At 44.3% G+C, this 20,056-nt stretch overlaps 1 protein-coding gene across 3 annotated transcripts; it reads right to left on the minus strand.

Moving 5' to 3' along the window:
* Nucleotides 1–795: 795 nt before the first annotated feature.
* LOC135537593 (short coiled-coil protein B) lies at nt 796–18,301 on the minus strand. 3 transcript variants are annotated; one of them, XM_064963725.1, is made up of 4 exons: nt 17,985–18,301; nt 11,713–11,784; nt 9,583–9,660; nt 796–5,478 (listed from the first exon to the last, which is right to left on the minus strand). In XM_064963725.1, the coding sequence occupies exons 1-4, from the start codon at nt 18,052–18,054 to the stop codon at nt 5,336–5,338; spliced, it is 363 nt and encodes a 120-aa protein (XP_064819797.1). In that variant the 5' UTR covers nt 18,055–18,301; the 3' UTR covers nt 796–5,335. The 3 variants fall into 3 exon arrangements, with proteins under 3 accessions (XP_064819797.1, XP_064819796.1, XP_064819798.1); XM_064963724.1 differs by having other exon boundaries at nt 9,583–9,663; XM_064963726.1 differs by lacking the exon at nt 17,985–18,301 and adding an exon at nt 15,838–15,951 and having other exon boundaries at nt 9,583–9,663.
* Between the last annotated feature and the right edge of the window lie 1,755 nt (nt 18,302–20,056).

Genomic DNA, 20,056 nt, shown 5'->3' on the forward strand with positions numbered 1-20,056 from the left:
AGCGTTTTCTAGTAAAAATGTTTTCTGTTCTTGTACGACAACCAGGCATATTTCCCTGTTTTCAATAAGTTGCAAATTGTACATTGCTCTTGGAAAATTAAATATTTAATACAATAAAAGTCTTACTGGTTAGTCGTACTTGTTGTAAGCCTGGTCCCAGATCTGTTTGTGGTGTTGCCAAACCCATATCTGTCATTATCACGGTGTTGGTTTAACACTGTCAAACAGACTGGCTGTCAGGCTAACTTGTCATTGTACTGTTTGGTTTGGGGTCCATGAGAAGTGCAGAGTCCTTGTCTGATTAACTATGACTAGTGTTGTACTGCGCTGCTCCACCCAAGGAGTTGTCTGAAGTGGGGCCTTGAAAGAGAACATCACCCTCTGGGTCGGAACAGAGCGTTCTTGACTTGCCTGGGTTGCACTGGAACAAGGTCTACTCTTTCATTTATTTTTTTAACCTTTATTTAAATAGACATATCAGTTAAGAATACATTCTTATTTTCAATGACGGCCCAGGAACAGTGGGTTAACTGCCTTGTTCAGGGGCAGAACGACAGATTTGTACCTTGTCAGCTCGGGGATTCGATTCGGTTGCAAGTCCAACGCTCTAATCACTAGACTTCTCTGCCGTCTAGAGAACCTATATAAACTAATCAAGATCTCTCACTAAGGATGCATGTTAAGAGGCCTTTTATCCTTCCCTTGTCTCCTTTCATTCTATCCTTGTCTCCTTTCCTGCCTCCTCCACTCCTTTGCTTATTTCCATATTGATACAGAGTTCCAATCCCGACTCCATCAGAAGTATTTTTTATTTTATTAAAACAAAATTGTTAAAAGGAAACAGTCACAGAATCTCTAAACAGCAGTTAGTTTCATTGTGTGTGTGCGTTATCAACATGCCTGAAGGAAAAACTAAGTTTAATGTCCCAAAATGGCACTCTGTTCCCTAGATGGTAGACTACTTTTGACCAGGGCCCTATAGGCCCAAAGTAGTGCACTATATAGGGAATATGGTGCCATTTGGGACTAACAAGAGTCAGTGGATCATACAATATAATAACATTTTCAACATAATACAAAATTAAAAATAAATAACGTGATGCATTGAAGTGCAGTGGAATCCCAATGTTCCCCAATCTTTTCCTTTAGCACCTGGAACCAATAGAACCATAGAATGGTTGTCTGGTAGAACCTCTTGCTCAAAACGCCGATCTCCGTACAATTGAGTGTTGCGATCCTTCCCGATTTTAATTAGGCATTTCTGACCATTTTGTCCTCTATTCAAATAGAATTGAAACTGACCTCGCTATCTCCGAGCCAAAATCCCAACTGTTCATGTTGTCCTAATCACATCCCTGATAAAAGGCTCTCATAGAATCTCCTGCTGGTACCCGTTCCTTATTTCTCTCTACTATAACCAGCCGAGGACAGCACAGTCATGCTTCCACAGCCCATTACCATAAGCAGGATTAACAACGTTTCTTATCAGCAGCTCTGTGTTAATGCACTGACGGAACCTTCCGGAGTGTTCCACAGCCTGAGTGTTCTAATCAATACCACTCCTTATCAGCAGCTCTGTGTTAATGCACTGACGGAACCTTCCGGAGTGTTCCACAGCCTGAGTGTTCTAATCAATACCACTCCTTATCAGCAGCTCTGTGTTAATGCACTGACGGAACCTTCCGGAGTGTTCCACAGCCTGAGTGTTCTAATCAATACCACTCCTTATCAGCAGCTCTGTGTTAATGCACTGACGGAACCTTCCGGAGTGTTCCACAGCCTGAGTGTTCTAATCAATACCACTCCTTATCAGCAGCTCTGTGTTAATGCACTGACGGAACCTTCCGGAGTGTTCCACAGCCTGAGTGTTCTAATCAATACCACTCCTTATCAGCAGCTCTGTGTTAATGCACTGACGGAACCTTCCGGAGTGTTCCACAGCCTGAGTGTTCTAATCAATACCACTCCTTATCAGCAGCTCTGTGTTAATGCACTGACGGAACCTTCCGGAGTGTTCCACAGCCTGAGTGTTCTAATCAATACCACTCCTTATCAGCAGCTCTGTGTTAATGCACTGACGGAACCTTCCGGAGTGTTCCACAGCCTGAGTGTTCTAATCAATACCACTCCTTATCAGCAGCTCTGTGTTAATGCACTGACGGAACCTTCCGGAGTGTTCCACAGCCTGAGTGTTCTAATCAATACCACTCCTTATCAGCAGCTCTGTGTTAATGCACTGACGGAACCTTCCGGAGTGTTCCACAGCCTGAGTGTTCTAATCAATACCACTCAAGGCTCTGAACAGTAAAAAGCAGAGGTCTCTTCTGTCCTCCCTCTCCATCATAGGTAGAGGAGGCCGTCTCACCCCGTCGTGTAACTTGACCCCAGTCCAGGGTTGTGTTCAAGATGGCATCGTTTGTTATGTACAACAGAATACAGGTTCACTGTGCTTTTTCCTTCCCCTACCGACTCCACACAGCACTCCATGGTGACGATATGAATCCCCTTCCTGGTGGAATGGGTAGCATACCAGGGACGACAACACACATCGGAGTATCTTAGTAGTACTGCTTAAAAAAAAAAAAACGTCATACAGAATCAGATTTCATAACGTTTGTGTTGATCAATAAGTGGCGGAAATTAACAATACATTTAAAAAAACAGACACCTAGTAACCTTTTGACCAATCAGATGAGAGAACAGTCGATGGGATGCGTTATTATATTATTGTATTACATTGACATGTCATTCAATATGTTAGATTCATATTTTGGGGCCAGGAGTTTGACCATATTCACATCCAACAAGTCATTCAATATGTTAGATTCATATTTTGGGGCCAGGAGTTTGACCATATTCACATTCAATATGTTAGATTCATATTTTGGGGCCAGGAGTTTGACCATATTCACATCCAACGAGTCATCGAAATAAAAAGGTCTGATGTCATAACTCATTAGAGATGCCGTTGCCATGACAACACAAAACAGTATTCTAAGATGAATTATAAAACCAGTTAAATCATGTGTGGGTGGGTGGGGGGGGGTAAAAAGAGGTCAAACAAGAATGTAAACTGGACTCTTAGGGGTGTAGTTGGAGAGGAGGGAGGATTTGGGGGGTCTGGAATTAGAAGTTGCCCCCTAACCACAGATCTAGGATCAGACTACTCTACATAGTACACTACTTCTCACCAGAGCGTATGGCATCCTATTCCCTACATAGTACACTACTTCTCACCAGAGCGTATGGCATCCTATTCCCTACATAGTACACTACTTCTCACCAGAGCGTATGGCATCCTATTCCCTACATAGTACACTACTTCTCACCAGAGCTTATGGCATCCTATTCCCTACATAGTACACTACTTCTCACCAGAGCTTATGGCATCCTATTCCCTACATAGTACACTACTTCTCACCAGAGCTTATGGCATCCTATTCCCTACATAGTACACTACTTCTCACCAGAGCTTATGGCATCCTATTCCCTACATAGTACACTACTTCTCACCAGAGCTCATGGCATCCTATTCCCTACATAGTACACTACTTCTCACCAGAGCTTATGGCATTCTATTCCCTACATAGTACACTACTTCTCACCAGAGCTTATGGCATCCTATTCCCTACATAGTACACTACTTCTCACCAGAGCTCATGGCATCCTATTCCCTACATAGTACACTACTTCTCACCAGAGCGTATGGCATTCTATTCCCTACATAGTACACTACTTCTCACCAGAGCTTATGGCATCCTATTCCCTACATAGTACACTACTTCTCACCAGAGCTCATGGCATCCTATTCCCTACATAGTACACTACTTCTCACCAGAGCGTATGGCATTCTATTCCCTACATAGTACACTACTTCTCACCAGAGCTTATGGCATTCTATTCCCTACATAGTACACTACTTCTCACCAGAGCTCATGGCATCCTATTCCCTACATAGTACACTACTTCTCACCAGAGCTTATGGCATCCTATTCCCTACATAGTACACTACTTCTCACCAGAGCTTATGGCATCCTATTCCCTACATAGTACACTACTTCTCACCAGAGCTTATGGCATCCTATTCCCTACATAGTACACTACTTCTCACCAGAGCTTATGGCATCCTATTCCCTACATAGTACACTACTTCTCACCAGAGCTTATGGCATCCTATTCCCTACATAGTACACTACTTCTCACCAGAGCTTATGGCATCCTATTCCCTACATAGTACACTACTTCTCACCAGAGCTCATGGCATCCTATTCCCTACATAGTACACTACTTCTCACCAGAGCTCATGGCATCCTATTCCCTACATAGTACACTACTTCTCACCAGAGCGTATGGCATTCTATTCCCTACATAGTACACTACTTCTCACCAGAGCGTATGGCATTCTATTCCCTACATAGTACACTACTTCTCACCAGAGCTTATGGCATTCTATTCCCTACATAGTACACTACTTCTCACCAGAGCGTATGGCATCCTATTCCCTACATAGTACACTACTTCTCACCAGAGCTCATGGCATCCTATTCCCTACATAGTACACTACTTCTCACCAGAGCGTATGGCATTCTATTCCCTACATAGTACACTACTTCTCACCAGAGCTTATGGCATTCTATTCCCTACATAGTACACTACTTCTCACCAGAGCGTATGGCATCCTATTCCCTACATAGTACACTACTTCTCACCAGAGCTCATGGCATCCTATTCCCTACATAGTACACTACTTCTCACCAGAGCGTATGGCATCCTATTCCCTACATAGTACACTACTTCTCACCAGAGCTCATGGCATCCTATTCCCTACATAGTACACTACTTCTCACCAAAGCTCATGGCATTCTATTCCCTACATAGTACACTACTTTTAACCAGAGCTCATGGCATTCTATTCCCTACATAGTACACTACTTTTAATCAGAGCTTATGGCATTCTATTCCCTACATAGTACACTACTTCTCACCAGAGCTCATGGCATCCTATTCCCTACATAGTACACTACTTTTAACCAGAGCTCATGGCATCCTATTCACTACATAGTACACTACTTTTAACCAGAGCTTATGGCATTCTATACACTACATAGTACACTACTGAGGAAATAATCTGTCATTAGGAACACGCCCATATCCGTCCCTAGAACTGTGGTCACAAACATCTTCTACCTCCTCGGCTGTCATTTGGGAGAGGAGATGTTGCAGGTAGCCTGAGTGCCAGTCTGTCTGTGCCATCATGCCTACGGTTTGTGTCGGCACAAACAGACCTGCTACCGGGCTATTGTAGGTGGTCTCAACTCCCCTCGGTCGCCGTGGGTTACTTCCGTTTGCTCTTGTTGTCGGTGGTTTGGAACACGCTGGAGGCCGACATGAGGTTCTCGATGTACTGGCCTAGAACCTGGTTCTCCGACTTCAACTTCAGGTTCTCCTCTTTGACCGCATCCACACGTGCTGACAGGTCTGGAACAACAGAGGTGCAGAACTTAGAACTAGACAGACCAGTGTTTCCCCGAGATAATCATTTTTAAGGCTGGGTGCAACAGAGGTTGACAGGGAGGCCACCCCCCCCCTAAGTAATGATAGATGACCTGCCGATACAGAACCAGAACTCTCCTGATAGATTATTCCACATCAATGCCAGACTAGACTGAATGTTTTAGCTTATTCCACATCAATGCCAGACTAGACTGAATGTTTTAGCTTATTCCACATCAATGCCAGACTAGACTGAATGTTTTAGCTTATTCCACATCAATGCCAGACGAGACTGAATGTTTTAGCTTATTCCACATCAATGCCAGACTAGACTGAATGTTTTAGCTTATTCCACATCAATGCCAGACTAGACTGAATGTTTTAGCTTATTCCACATCAATGCCAGACGAGACTGAATGTTTTAGCTTATTCCACATCAATGCCAGACTAGACTGAATGTTTTAGCTTATTCCACATCAATGCCAGACTAGACTGAATGTTTTAGCTTATTCCACATCAATGCCAGACTAGACAATGTTTTAGCTTATTCCACATCAATGCCAGACTAGACTGAATGTTTTAGCTTATTCCACATCAATGCCAGACGAGACTGAATGTTTTAGCTTATTCCACATCAATGCCAGACTAGACTGAATGTTTTAGCTTATTCCACATCAATGCCAGACGAGACTGAATGTTTTAGCTTATTCCACATCAATGCCAGACTAGACTGAATGTTTTAGCTTATTCCACATCAATGCCAGACTAGACTGAATGTTTTAGCTTATTCCACATCAATGCCAGACTAGACTGAATGATTTCGTTTATTCCACATCAAAAAAATTTTTTACCTTTTATTTTACTAGGCAAGTCAGTTAAGAACAAATTCTTATTTTCAATGACGGCCTGGGAACAGTGGGTTAACTGCCTGTTCAGGGGCAGAACGACAGGTTTGTACCTTGTCAGCTCGGGGATACGAACTCGCAACCTTTCGGTTGCTAGTCCAATGCTCTAACCACTAGGCTACCCTGCCGCCCCACATCAATGCCAGATGAGACTGAATGTTTTAGCTTATTCCACATCAATGCCAGACTAAACTGAATGTTTTAGCTTATTCCACATCAATGCCAGACTAGACTGAATGTTTTAGCTTATTCCACATCAATGCCAGACTAGACTGAATGTTTTAGCTTATTCCACATCAATGACAAATACTCCTCCCTGCCAGACTAGACTGATTGTTTTAGAGACATGAACACACCTTCCACTGTGTAACAGAGAGGAGAGACATGAACACACCTTCCACTGTGTAACAGAGAGAAGAGACATGAACACACCTTCCACTGTGTAACAGAGAGAGGAGAGACATGAACACACCTTCCACTGTGTAACAGAGAGGAGACATGAACACACCTTCCACTGTGTAACAGAGAGGAGACATGAACACACCTTCCACTGTGTAACAGAGAGGAGACATGAACACACCTTCCACTGTGTAACAGAGAGAGAGGAGACATGAACACACCTTCCACTGTGTAACAGAGAGAGGAGACATGAACACACCTTCCACTGTGTAACAGAGAGAGGAGACATGAACACACCTTCCACTGTGTAACAGAGAGGAGACATGAACACACCTTCCACTGTGTAACAGAGAGGAGACATGAACACACCTTCCACTGTGTAACAGAGAGAGGAGACATGAACACACCTTCCACTGTGTAACAGAGAGAGGAGACATGAACACACCTTCCACTGTGTAACAGAGAGAGGAGACATGAACACACCTTCCACTGTGTAACAGAGAGGAGACATGAACACACCTTCCACTGTGTAACAGAGGAGACATGAACACACCTTCCACTGTGTAACAGAGGAGACATGAACACACCTTCCACTGTGTAACAGAGAGGAGACATGAACACACCTTCCACTGTGTAACAGAGAGGAGACATGAACACACCTTCCACTGTGTAACAGAGAGAGAGGAGAGACATGAACACACCTTCCACTGTGTAACAGAGAGGAGACATGAACACACCTTCCACTGTGTAACAGAGGAGACATGAACACACCTTCCACTGTGTAACAGAGAGGAGAGACATGAACACACCTTCCACTGTGTAACAGAGAGGAGACATGAACACACATTCCACTGTGTAACAGAGAGGAGACATGAACACACCTTCCACTGTGTAACAGAGAGGAGACATGAACACACCTTCCACTGTGTAACAGAGAGGAGACATGAACACACCTTCCACTGTGTAACAGAGAGGAGACATGAACACACCTTCCACTGTGTAACAGAGAGGAGACATGAACACACATTCCACTGTGTAACAGAGAGGAGACATGAACACACCTTCCACTGTGTAACAGAGAGAGGAGACATGAACACACCTTCCACTGTGTAACAGAGAGGAGACATGAACACACCTTCCACTGTGTAACAGAGGAGACATGAACAAACCTTCCACTGTGTAACAGAGAGGAGACATGAACACACCTTCCACTGTGTAACAGAGAGGAGACATGAACAAACCTTCCACTGTGTAACAGAGAGAGGAGAGACATGAACACACCTTCCACTGTGTAACAGAGAGGAGACATGAACACACCTTCCACTGTGTAACAGAGAGGAGACATGAACACACCTTCCACTGTGTAACAGAGAGGAGAGACATGAACACACCTTCCACTGTGTAACAGAGAGGAGACATGAACACACATTCCACTGTGTAACAGAGAGGAGACATGAACACACCTTCCACTGTGTAACAGAGAGGAGACATGAACACACCTTCCACTGTGTAACAGAGAGGAGACATGAACACACCTTCCACTGTGTAACAGGGAGGAGACATGAACACACCTTCCACTGTGTAACAGAGAGGAGACATGAACACACCTTCCACTGTGTAACAGGGAGGAGACATGAACACACCTTCCACTGTGTAACAGAGAGAGGAGACATGAACACACCTTCCACTGTGTAACAGAGAGACATGAACACACCTTCCACTGTGTAACAGAGAGGAGACATGAACACACCTTCCACTGTGTAACAGAGAGGAGACATGAACACACCTTCCACTGTGTAACAGAGAGAGGAGACATGAACACACCTTCCACTGTGTAACAGAGAGAGGAGAGACATGAACACACCTTCCACTGTGTAACAGAGAGGAGACATGAACACACCTTCCACTGTGTAACAGAGGAGACATGAACACACCTTCCACTGTGTAACAGAGAGGAGACATGAACACACCTTCCACTGTGTAACAGAGAGGAGACATGAACACACCTTCCACTGTGTAACAGAGAGGAGACATGAACACACCTTCCACTGTGTAACAGAGAGAGGAGACATGAACACACCTTCCACTGTGTAACAGAGAGACATGAACACACCTTCCACTGTGTAACAGAGAGGAGACATGAACACACCTTCCACTGTGTAACAGAGAGAGGAGACATGAACACACCTTCCACTGTGTAACAGAGAGAGGAGACATGAACACACCTTCCACTGTGTAACAGAGAGAGGAGAGACATGAACACACCTTCCACTGTGTAACAGAGAGGAGACATGAACACACCTTCCACTGTGTAACAGAGAGACATGAACACACCTTCCACTGTGTAACAGAGAGACATGAACACACCTTCCACTGTGTAACAGAGAGGAGACATGAACACACCTTCCACTGTGTAACAGAGAGGAGACATGAACACACCTTCCACTGTGTAATAGAGAGGAGACATGAACACACCTTCCACTGTGTAACAGAGAGAGGAGACATGAACACACCTTCCACTGTGTAACAGAGAGACATGAACACACCTTCCACTGTGTAACAGAGAGGAGACATGAACACACCTTCCACTGTGTAACAGAGAGAGGAGAGACATGAACACACCTTCCACTGTGTAACAGAGAGAGAGATGTGTGTAACAGAGAGAGAGATGTGTGTAACAGAGAGAGATGTGTAACAGAGAGAGATGTGTAACAGAGAGAGAGAGAGATGTGTAACAGAGAGAGATGTGTAACAGAGAGAGATGTGTAACAGAGAGAGATGTTACCTTCCAGTGTGTGTTGTAGCTCCAGCACCTGGTTGATGAGCCTAGTCTTCTCCTCCATCTCAACCTGGTTCTCCATGTCTCCTGACAAACACACACACACTATATTACTGAACACACACAACACAACACACACTATATTACTGAACACACACAACACAACACACACTATATTACTGAACACACACAACACACTATATTACTGAACAAACAACACACACACTATATTACTGAACACACACAACACAACACACACTATATTACTGAACACACACAACACAACACACACTATATTACTGAACACACACAACACAACACACACTATATTACTGAACACACACAACACACACTATATTACTGAACACACACACACACACACACTATATTACTGAACACACACACACACACACTATATTACTGAACACACACACACACACACTATATTACTGAACACACACACACACACACTATATTACTGAACACACACCACAACACACACTATATTACTGAACACACACAACACAACACACACTATATTACTGAACACACACAACACACACTATATTACTGAACACACACACACACACACACTATATTACTGAACACACACACACACACACTATATTACTGAACACACACACACACACACTATATTACTGAACACACACCACAACACACACTATATTACTGAACCAACACAACACATACACACTATATTACTGAACACACACACACTATATTACTGAACACACACACACATACACTATATTACTGAACACACACAACACACACACTATATTACTGAACACACACACACACATACACACTATATTACTGAACACACACACACATACACACTATATTACTGAACAAACACACATAAACACTATATTACTGAACACACACACACTATATTACTGAACACACACAACACACACACTATATTACTGAACAAACACAACACGCACTATATTACCGAACAAACACAACACACACTATATTACCGAACACACACACAATATATTACTGAACACACACAACACAACACACACTATATTACTGAACACACACACACTATATTACTGAACAAACACAACACAACACACACTATATTACTGAACACACACACATACACACACTATATTACTGAACAAACACACACACACACACACACACACACTATATTACTGAACACACACCACAACACACACTATATTACTGAACCAACACAACACATACACACTATATTACTGAACACACACACACTATATTACTGAACACACACACACATACACTATATTACTGAACACACACAACACACACACTATATTACTGAACACACACACACACATACACACTATATTACTGAACACACACACACATACACACTATATTACTGAACAAACACACATAAACACTATATTACTGAACACACACACACTATATTACTGAACACACACAACACACACACTATATTACTGAACAAACACAACACGCACTATATTACCGAACAAACACAACACACACTATATTACCGAACACACACACAATATATTACTGAACACACACAACACAACACACACTATATTACTGAACACACACACACTATATTACTGAACAAACACAACACAACACACACTATATTACTGAACACACACACACTATATTACTGAACAAACACAACACAACACACACTATATTACCGAACACACACACATACACACTACTATTGTAAAGTGGCTGTTCCACTGGATGTCAGAAGGTGAATTCACCAATTTGTAAGTCGCTCTGGATAAGAGCGTCTGCTAAATGACTTAAATGTAAATGTAAATGTATATTACTGAACAAACAACACACACACTATATTACTGAACACATACAACACACACTATATTACTGAACACATACACACAAACACACTATATTACTGAACACATACACACAAACACACAACATTACTGAACACACACGTAAACAATCAGACAGACAGACAGACAGACAGACAGACAGACAGACAGACAGACAGACAGACAGACAGACAGACAGACAGACAGACAGACAGACAGACAGACAGACAGACAGACAGACAGACAGACAGACAGACAGACAGACAGACAGACAGACGTTCATTACCATCCATGTGACAGTTCATGGTGAAGTCCTCGTTGTCCTGTTTGGTGAGCAGGACTGCAGTTCCTCTGTCCCCTGTAGACACACATCAAGGTGATCAAAACATATAGTTAGTTTCAATCATACGATTTCTATTATACATCTTTATTTAACTGGGTAAGTCAGTTAGGAACAAATTATTATTTACAATGACGGCCTTCCCCCGGCCGAACCCGGAGCAGGACGACGCTGGGACGACGCTGCGCCGCCCTACGGGACTCCCAATCACGGACGGTGGTGACACAGCCTGGAATCGAACCAGGGTCTGTAGTGACGTCTCCAGCACTGAGACACAGTGCCTTAGACCGCTAAACCAGGGTCTGTAGTGACGCCTCTAGCACTGAGACACAGTGCCTTAGACCGCTGAACCAGGGTCTGTAGTGACGCCTCTAGCACTGAGACACAGTGCCTTAGACCGCTGAACCAGGGTCTGTAGTGACGCCTCTAGCACTGAGACACAGTACCTTAGACCGCTGAACCAGGGTCTGTAGTGACGTCTCTAACACTGAGACACAGTGCCTTAGACCGCTGAACCAGGGTCTGTAGTGACGTCTCTAACACTGAGACGCAGTACCTTAGACCGCTGAACCAGGGTCTGTAGTGACACCTCTAGCACTGAGACACAGTACCTTAGACCGCTGAACCAGGGTCTGTAGTGACGTCTCTAGCACTGAGACACAGTGCCTTAGACCGCTGAACCAGGGTCTGTAGTGACGCCTCTAGCACTGAGACACAGTACCTTAGACCGCTGAACCAGGGTCTGTAGTGACGTCTCTAGCACTGAGACACAGTGCCTTAGACCGCTGAACCAGGGTCTGTAGTGACGCCTCTAGCACTGAGACACAGTGCCTTAGACCGCTGAACCAGGGTCTGTAGTGACGCCTCTAGTACTGAGACACAGTGCCTTAGACCGCTGAACCAGGGTCTGTAGTGACACCTCTAGCACTGAGACACAGTGCCTTAGACCGCTGAACCAGGGTCTGTAGTGACGCCTCTAGCACTGAGACACAGTACCTTAGACCGCTGAACCAGGGTCAGTAGTGACGCCTCTAGCACTGAGATGCAGAACCTCAGACCGCTGAACCACAAGGATCCAAAGCAACGTAACATGTGCCGGAGCACTGCCATCTCATTCAAAGAGACCTCATCTGTCCCGAAACCAAAAAGCCCTTGGTCTCCAACTAACGGTCCCCAGTTACCTCCTCGACCTGCCTAACGGACTGGTAACTCAAACAACGTGGATAAAGGTAGCTAGTTAGATAAGTGAACACCAGTACTACTATGTTAGCTGGCTACCATCATCTACATAACCAAACAAGAAGACAGAGGAAGACATAACAGGCCAAGATGACAAATGATGCTAGCTGTCTCTCTGTTACAGTAACTAAACATCACCACACCCAAGACCAACCAGCCAGCTGTCTCTCTAGCTGTTACAGTAACTAAACAACAACACACCCAAGACCAGCCAGCTAGCTGTCTCTCCAGCTGTTACAGTAACTAAACACACCCAAGACCAGCCAGCTAGCTGTCTCTCTAGCTGTTACAGTAACTAAACACACCCAAGACCATCCAGCTAGCTGTCTCTCTAGCTGTTACAGTAACTAAACACACCCAAGACCATCCAGCTAGCTGTCTCTCTAGCTGTTACAGTAACTAAACACACCCAAGACCATCCAGCTAGCTGTCTCTCTAGCTGTTACAGTAACTAAACAACAACACACCCAAGACCATCCAGCTAGCTGTCTCTCTAGCTGTTACAGTAACTAAACACACCCAAGACCAGCCAGCTAGCTGTCTCTCTAGCTGTTACAGTAACTAAACAACAACACACTCAAGACCAGCCAGCCAGCTGTCTCTCTAGCTGTTACAGTAACTAAACACACCCAAGACCAGCCAGCTAGCTGTCTCTCTAGCTGTTACAGTAACTAAACACACCCAAGACCAGCCAGCTAGCTGTCTCTCTAGCTGTTACAGTAACTAAACACACCCAAGACCAGCCAGCTAGCTGTCTCTCCAGCGGTTACAGAAACTAAACACACCCAAAACCAGCCAGCTAGCTCTCTCTCCAGCTGTTACAGTAACTAAACACACCCAAGACCAGCCAGCTAGCTGTCTCTCTAGCTGTTACAGTAACTAAACACACCCAAGACCAGCCAGCTAGCTGTCTCTCTAGCTGTTACAGTAACTAAACACACCCAAGACCAGGCAGCTCGCTGTCTCTCTAGCTGTTACAGTAACTAAACAACAACACACCCAAGACCAGCCAGCTAGCTGTCTCTCTAGCTGTTACAGTAACTAAACACACCCAAGACCAGCCAGCTAGCTGTCTCTCTAGCTGTTACAGTAACTAAACACACCCAAGACCATCCAGCTAGCTGTCTCTCTAGCTGTTACAGTAACTAAACAACAACACACCCAAGACCAGCCAGCCAGCTGTCTCTCTAGCTGTTACAGTAACTAAACACACCCAAGACCAGCCAGCCAGCTGTCTCTCTAGCTGTTACAGTAACTAAACACACCCAAGACCAGCCAGCTAGCTGTCTCTCTAGCTGTTACAGTAACTAAACATAAACACACCCAAGACCAGCCAGCTAGCTGTCTCTCTAGCTGTTACAGTAACTAAACATAAACACACCCAAGACCATCCAGCTAGCTGTCTCTCTAGCTGTTACAGTAACTAAACAACAACACACCCAAGACCAGCCAGCTAGCTGTCTCTCTAGCTGTTACAGTAACTAAACACACCCAAGACCAGCCAGCTAGCTGTCTCTCTAGCTGTTACAGTAACTAAACACACCCAAGACCATCCAGCTAGCTGTCTCTCTAGCTGTTACAGTAACTAAACAACAACACACCCAAGACCAGCCAGCCAGCTGTCTCTCTAGCTGTTACAGTAACTAAACACACCCAAGACCAGCCAGCCAGCTGTCTCTCTAGCTGTTACAGTAACTAAACACACCCAAGACCAGCCAGCTAGCTGTCTCTCTAGCTGTTACAGTAACTAAACAACAACACACCCAAGACCAGCCAGCCAGCTGTCTCTCTAGCTGTTACAGTAACTAAACACACCCAAGACCAGCCAGCTAGCTGTCTCTCTAGCTGTTACAGTAACTAAACACACCCAAGACCATCCAGCTAGCTGTCTCTCTAGCTGTTACAGTAACTAAACAACAACACACCCAAGACCAGCCAGCTAGCTGTCTCTCTAGCTGTTACAGTAACTAAACACACCCAAGACCATCCAGCTAGCTGTCTCTCTAGCTGTTACAGTAACTAAACAACAACACACCCAAGACCAGCCAGCCAGCTGTCTCTCTAGCTGTTACAGAAACTAAACACACCCAAGACCAGCCAGCTAGCTGTCTCTCCAGCTGTTACAGTAACTAAACACACCCAAGACCAGCCAGCTAGCTGTCTCTCTAGCTGTTACAGTAACTAAACACACCCAAGACCAGCCAGCTAGCTGTCTCTCCAGCTGTTACAGTAACTAAACACACCCAAGACCAGCCAGCTAGCTGTCTCTCCAGCTGTTACAGTAACTAAACACACCCAAGACCAGCCAGCTAGCTGTCTCTCTATCTGTTACAGTAACTAAACAACAACACACCCAAGACCAGCCAGCCAGCTGTCTCTCCAGCTGTTACAGTAACTAAACACACCCAAGACCAGCCAGCTAGCTGTCTCTCTATCTGTTACAGTAACTAAACACACCCAAGACCAGCCAGCTAGCTGTCTCTCCAGCTGTTACAGTAACTAAACACACCCAAGACCAGGCAGCTGGTAAGTTAGCATAGCGGCAGGCTAATGTTAGCCATCTAGCTGGTTCATACGATATGCTCACCTTTTACAGAGAAGGAAGAAAACGACTCCTGTAGCTAACTACCGGCTGTCACATTAATACCTGCGATATTACGATGTTAGTTTGTGTACCTAACTAACTCGTAGTTAGTCACAATGGTCGTTACAGTAGCAAGTTAGACAGCTAAAATCTCAGAAAATCTGTCAAATCCGTAGAATTGACGTGCGAATCTCAACAACGACAAGCCTCGTAAGTCTCGTTACATTTCTGAAATGTCAGTCACTTACCCTTCGATATAATAGCAATATTGTGTCAAAACGTTAGCCGGGTTTTGTGTGGATAACGTTGTTATGTGCTCGACGACACTGCGGATTTCCATGTATGACAGTCGGCGATGGGACGTCCTCACATTATCTGGGTGTAGGAACCGACGCGGCCGACAGGGGGAGCAGCGCAATGCAATCAGACACAGCCGGAAGCAAAATATAACATCACATTAATTGGGCCCCGAAACAATACGCTTGTATGACCTCATTCCCTCCTCTTGTCTACTTGCTCCTTCCACTAGATGTAGACTAGTAGTCTGATGAAGGGAAAACGTGAAGGACATGTGATATCCGATAGGTGTGGCAGCACTGTGTGCGACTGTATGCGTACATTGATTGTGCAGGTTGTATCTGTTTGTGCCTAATGTACAGCCTCAGACACCGTAAACACACACACACTGCAGCTCTGACAGTCTCTCGGTCACTCCCTGAGTAGTGAACTACACAGGCTAGCGGAGCAGCAGCGGTAGGCAAGGCTCGACCAGCCGTAACACACACAACATATCACAGCCACCAGGATCAGTGTGCTTGGTTACTCTCTGCTCTGTGCTCCAGTTTGAAGGGTTTATATGTGTCTCCTTCTGTCTGCAGCTAAGACCAACCCAGGTGAGACTGTTGCTTGGCCAACACTACCCAGTCTGTACCTCCAGTCCTGAGGTTCTGTACCTCTAGTCCTGAGGTTCTGTACCTTATAGTACCTCTGTGTTCTGTACCTTATAGTACCTCTGTGTTCTGTACCTTATAGTACCTCAGTGTTCTGTACCTTATAGTACCTCTGTGTTCTGTACCTTATAGTACCTCTGTGTTCTGTAGCTTATAGTACCTTGTGTTCTGTACCTTATAGTACCTTGTGTTCTGTAGGTTATAGTACCTCAGTGTTCTGTACCTTATAGTACCTCTGTGTTCTGTACCTTATAGTACCTCTGTGTTCTGTACCTTATAGTACCTCTATGTTCTGTACCTTATAGTACCTCAGTGTTCTGTACCTTATAGTACCTCTGTGTTCTGTACCTTATAGTACCTCTATGTTCTGTACCTTATAGTACCTCGATGTTCTGTACCTTATAGTACCTCTATGTTCTGTAGCTTATAGTACCTCTGTGTTCTGTACCTTATAGTACCTCTATGTTCTGTACCTTATAGTACCTCGATGTTCTGTACCTTATAGTACCTCTATGTTCTGTAGCTTATAGTACCTCTGTGTTCTGTACCTTATAGTACCTCGATGTTCTGTACCTTATAGTACCTCAGTGTTCTGTACCTTATAGTACCTCTGTGTTCTGTACCTTATAGTACCTCGATGTTCTGTACCTTATAGTACCTCTATGTTCTGTACCTTATAGTACCTCGATGTTCTGTAGCTTATAGTACCTCTGTGTTCTGTACCTTATAGTACCTCTATGTTCTGTACCTTATAGTACCTTGTGTTCTGTAGCTTATATTACCTCTGTGTTCTGTACCTTATAGTACCTCTATGTTCTGTAGCTTATAGTACCTCAGTGTTCTGTAACTTATAGTACCTTGTGTTCTGTACCTTATAGTACCTCTATGTTCTGTACCTTATAGTACCTCTGTTCTGTACCTTATAGTACCTCTATGTTCTGTACCTTATAGTACCTCTGTGTTCTGTAACTTATAGTACCTCTATGTTCTGTACCTTATAGTACCTCTATGTTCTGTACCTTATAGTACCTCTGTGTTTTGTAGCTTGTAGTACCTCAGTGTTCTGTAGCTTTGTGTTTGTGTCTCTGTCTGTGTTTATAGCTGACCTGTATACAGATAAAAGGCCACCCAGAACCTGAATCCTGCTTCACAAGAAAAACCTCACCTCTGTACTGCTTATAAAGTACTGAACATCTCTGTCTGTCTGTCTGTCTGTCTGTCTGTCTGTCTGTCTGTCTGTCTGTCTGTCTGTCTGTCTGTCTGTCTGTCTGTCTGTCTGTCTGTCTGTCTGTCTGTCTGTCTGTCTCTGTGTGTGTGTGTCTGTCTCTGTGTGTGTGTGGTTTCCTAGAAACAAGGGTGGCTCAACTTACCCCCCTCTCCCCTACTGGTGTGTCGGTGAATGGACAGAGCTACTAGCTTTGTAATTAAAGGTGAGTTTGTCTTACCTGAAGGTCTGTCATCGGCGAGGGAGATGTTAGTGAAACTCCCGTCCTCTTCTTCCAGCTCTGCTTCCATGACCGGACCGGAGTTTTCCCTGATTCACCCTTGTAGTTTCTTTTTCTCGCTGGTCTCTGGCCTCACCGTTCCATTCTCCCCGTCGGGCTGCTTTTCACTCCTGCTTTCTTTCTCTCCTTATCGTTTTGACTCTTTTCTCACAGTCCCTCTTTTTAGACATATGTTTTCTCAACCTGCTTCCTTCGTCTGTGTCACTCTGTTGCCTCTCCTTCACCCCCGCCCCTCTCTCTCTCAGCGCCCCGCCCTCTCGGACACCTGTTCCGTCACCCCCGCCTCTCTCTCTCTCTCAGCGCCCCGCCCTCTCGGCTGGCTCCCTCTCCTTCTGAATTATTTATGTTGTCACGGTTACCTGCCCAGATAACCTTGGTTACTGGACAGGTGCCAGGTGACACTAGTTTTGTCCTGGGAAGCAGTTGCTGATTGGCTCATAAATGTTTCAAAGTTCAGGGAGGGTTATTTGTTGGTTGAAAAGAAACACAATACACTCAAGTGACATAAACACACACACACACACACAGTCTAAATCAGCTAAACTTGTGGGGACTCCATTCAAAATCCTATTTTCCCTAAATAGCATTTGACCTCGTGGGGACTAACAAAATGTCCCCAGTTGGCCAAATGCATGTTTACTATTTTTGTGGGGACTTCTGGTCTCCACAATTATAGTTAAACATGTCCATACACACACACACACCTACCTTTCCTAATGCTCACTTGGTCACACATTAACTGGAGAAGGGCACTAAGTACAGAGAGGTAAAGAGCCAGCAGACAGCTGCACCCTCTTTCTCCACTCCTTACTCTCTCGCTGTCTTTCTCCACTCCTTACTCTCTTTCTGTCTTTCTCCACTCCTTACTCTCTCTTTCTGTCTTTCTCCACTCCTTACTCTCTCTCTGTCTTTCTCCACTCCTTACTCTCTCTTTCTCCACTCCTTACTCTCTCTTTCTCCACTCCTTACTCTCTCTTTCTCCAATCCTTACTCTCTCTTTCTCGACTCATTACTCTCTCTTTCTCCACTCCTTACTCTCTCTTTCTGTCTTTCTCCACTCCTTACTCTCTCTTTCTCCACTCTTTACTCTCTCTTTCTCCACTCTTTACTCTCTCTTTCTCCACTCCTTACTCTCTCTTTCTCCACTCCTTACTCTCTCTTTCTCCACTCCTTACTCTCTCTTTCTCCACTCCTTACTCTCTCTTTCTGTCTTTCACTGTTTCTTTCTCTCTCTTTCTTTCTGTCTCTCTCTCAATTCAATTTCAATTCAATTCAAGGGGCTTTATTGGCATGGGAAACATATGTTAACATTGCCAAAGCAAATTAAGTAGATAATATACAAAAGGGAAATAAACAATTAAACTTTACAGTAAATATTACACATACTATCCTTCCTTTTCCCTGGAACTTCTGTATCACTGATCTTGAATAAGCTTTTACGTATCGTATTTATTTATTTTAATTAGCACCGTTCTGTAGACCTTGCCCCGCCCACATCCGTTCCACGCATCGACAGGGGTCGGAGGTGAAGGAAATACTAATACCTGCAACCAAATACAACATACATTTCATCAATATTGAAATAAAATGTGTAAATAAGACGCATTAAACACATCTGTAAAACCACGATGAGGACACATAGACCCACCTACCTAATCATTGGGTACATCGTACGAGAGTAATCATGGACATTTGAGTAATCATGGACATTTGATAATGTAGATAACATGGGTGGTGGAACACGTAATCATGTCATTTATTTGGGATCGTTTTCCTGTGTGTGGGTGGCAGAGATATTCACACTTCATCATGTTGTTGCACTGTGTGCATCCTCTGCATTTATAGCTACCATTTGGAAGAGGGCGTAAAAGAGCCTGGCTGGTTTTCTTTTGTGGTTGGCAGTTGGCATGGACTAATTTATCGCGTAAATTGCGACCTCTTCTACACACAATAAGTGGTGGACTTGTAAATTCCGCCGGCAAAAATGGGTCCGATGTTATAATGTGCCACTT

This window comes from Oncorhynchus masou, unplaced genomic scaffold (genome assembly GCF_036934945.1).
Source record: "Oncorhynchus masou masou isolate Uvic2021 unplaced genomic scaffold, UVic_Omas_1.1 unplaced_scaffold_823, whole genome shotgun sequence".
Classification (NCBI taxonomy): Eukaryota; Metazoa; Chordata; class Actinopteri; order Salmoniformes; family Salmonidae; genus Oncorhynchus; species Oncorhynchus masou.

Excerpts from the sequence above, each read along its gene's own strand:
- LOC135537593 (XM_064963724.1), bottom strand. The coding sequence starts at position 18,054 with ATGGAAGCAGAGCTGGAAGAAGAGGACGGGAGTTTCACTAACATCTCC. Across the intron at positions 11,785-17,984 it reads CGCCGATGACAGACCTTCAG|GGGACAGAGGAACTGCAGTC; the intron begins GTAAGACAAACT and ends GTGTGTCTACAG. Across the intron at positions 9,664-11,712 it reads CATGAACTGTCACATGGATG|GAGACATGGAGAACCAGGTT; the intron begins GTAATGAACGTC and ends TGTGTTTGTCAG.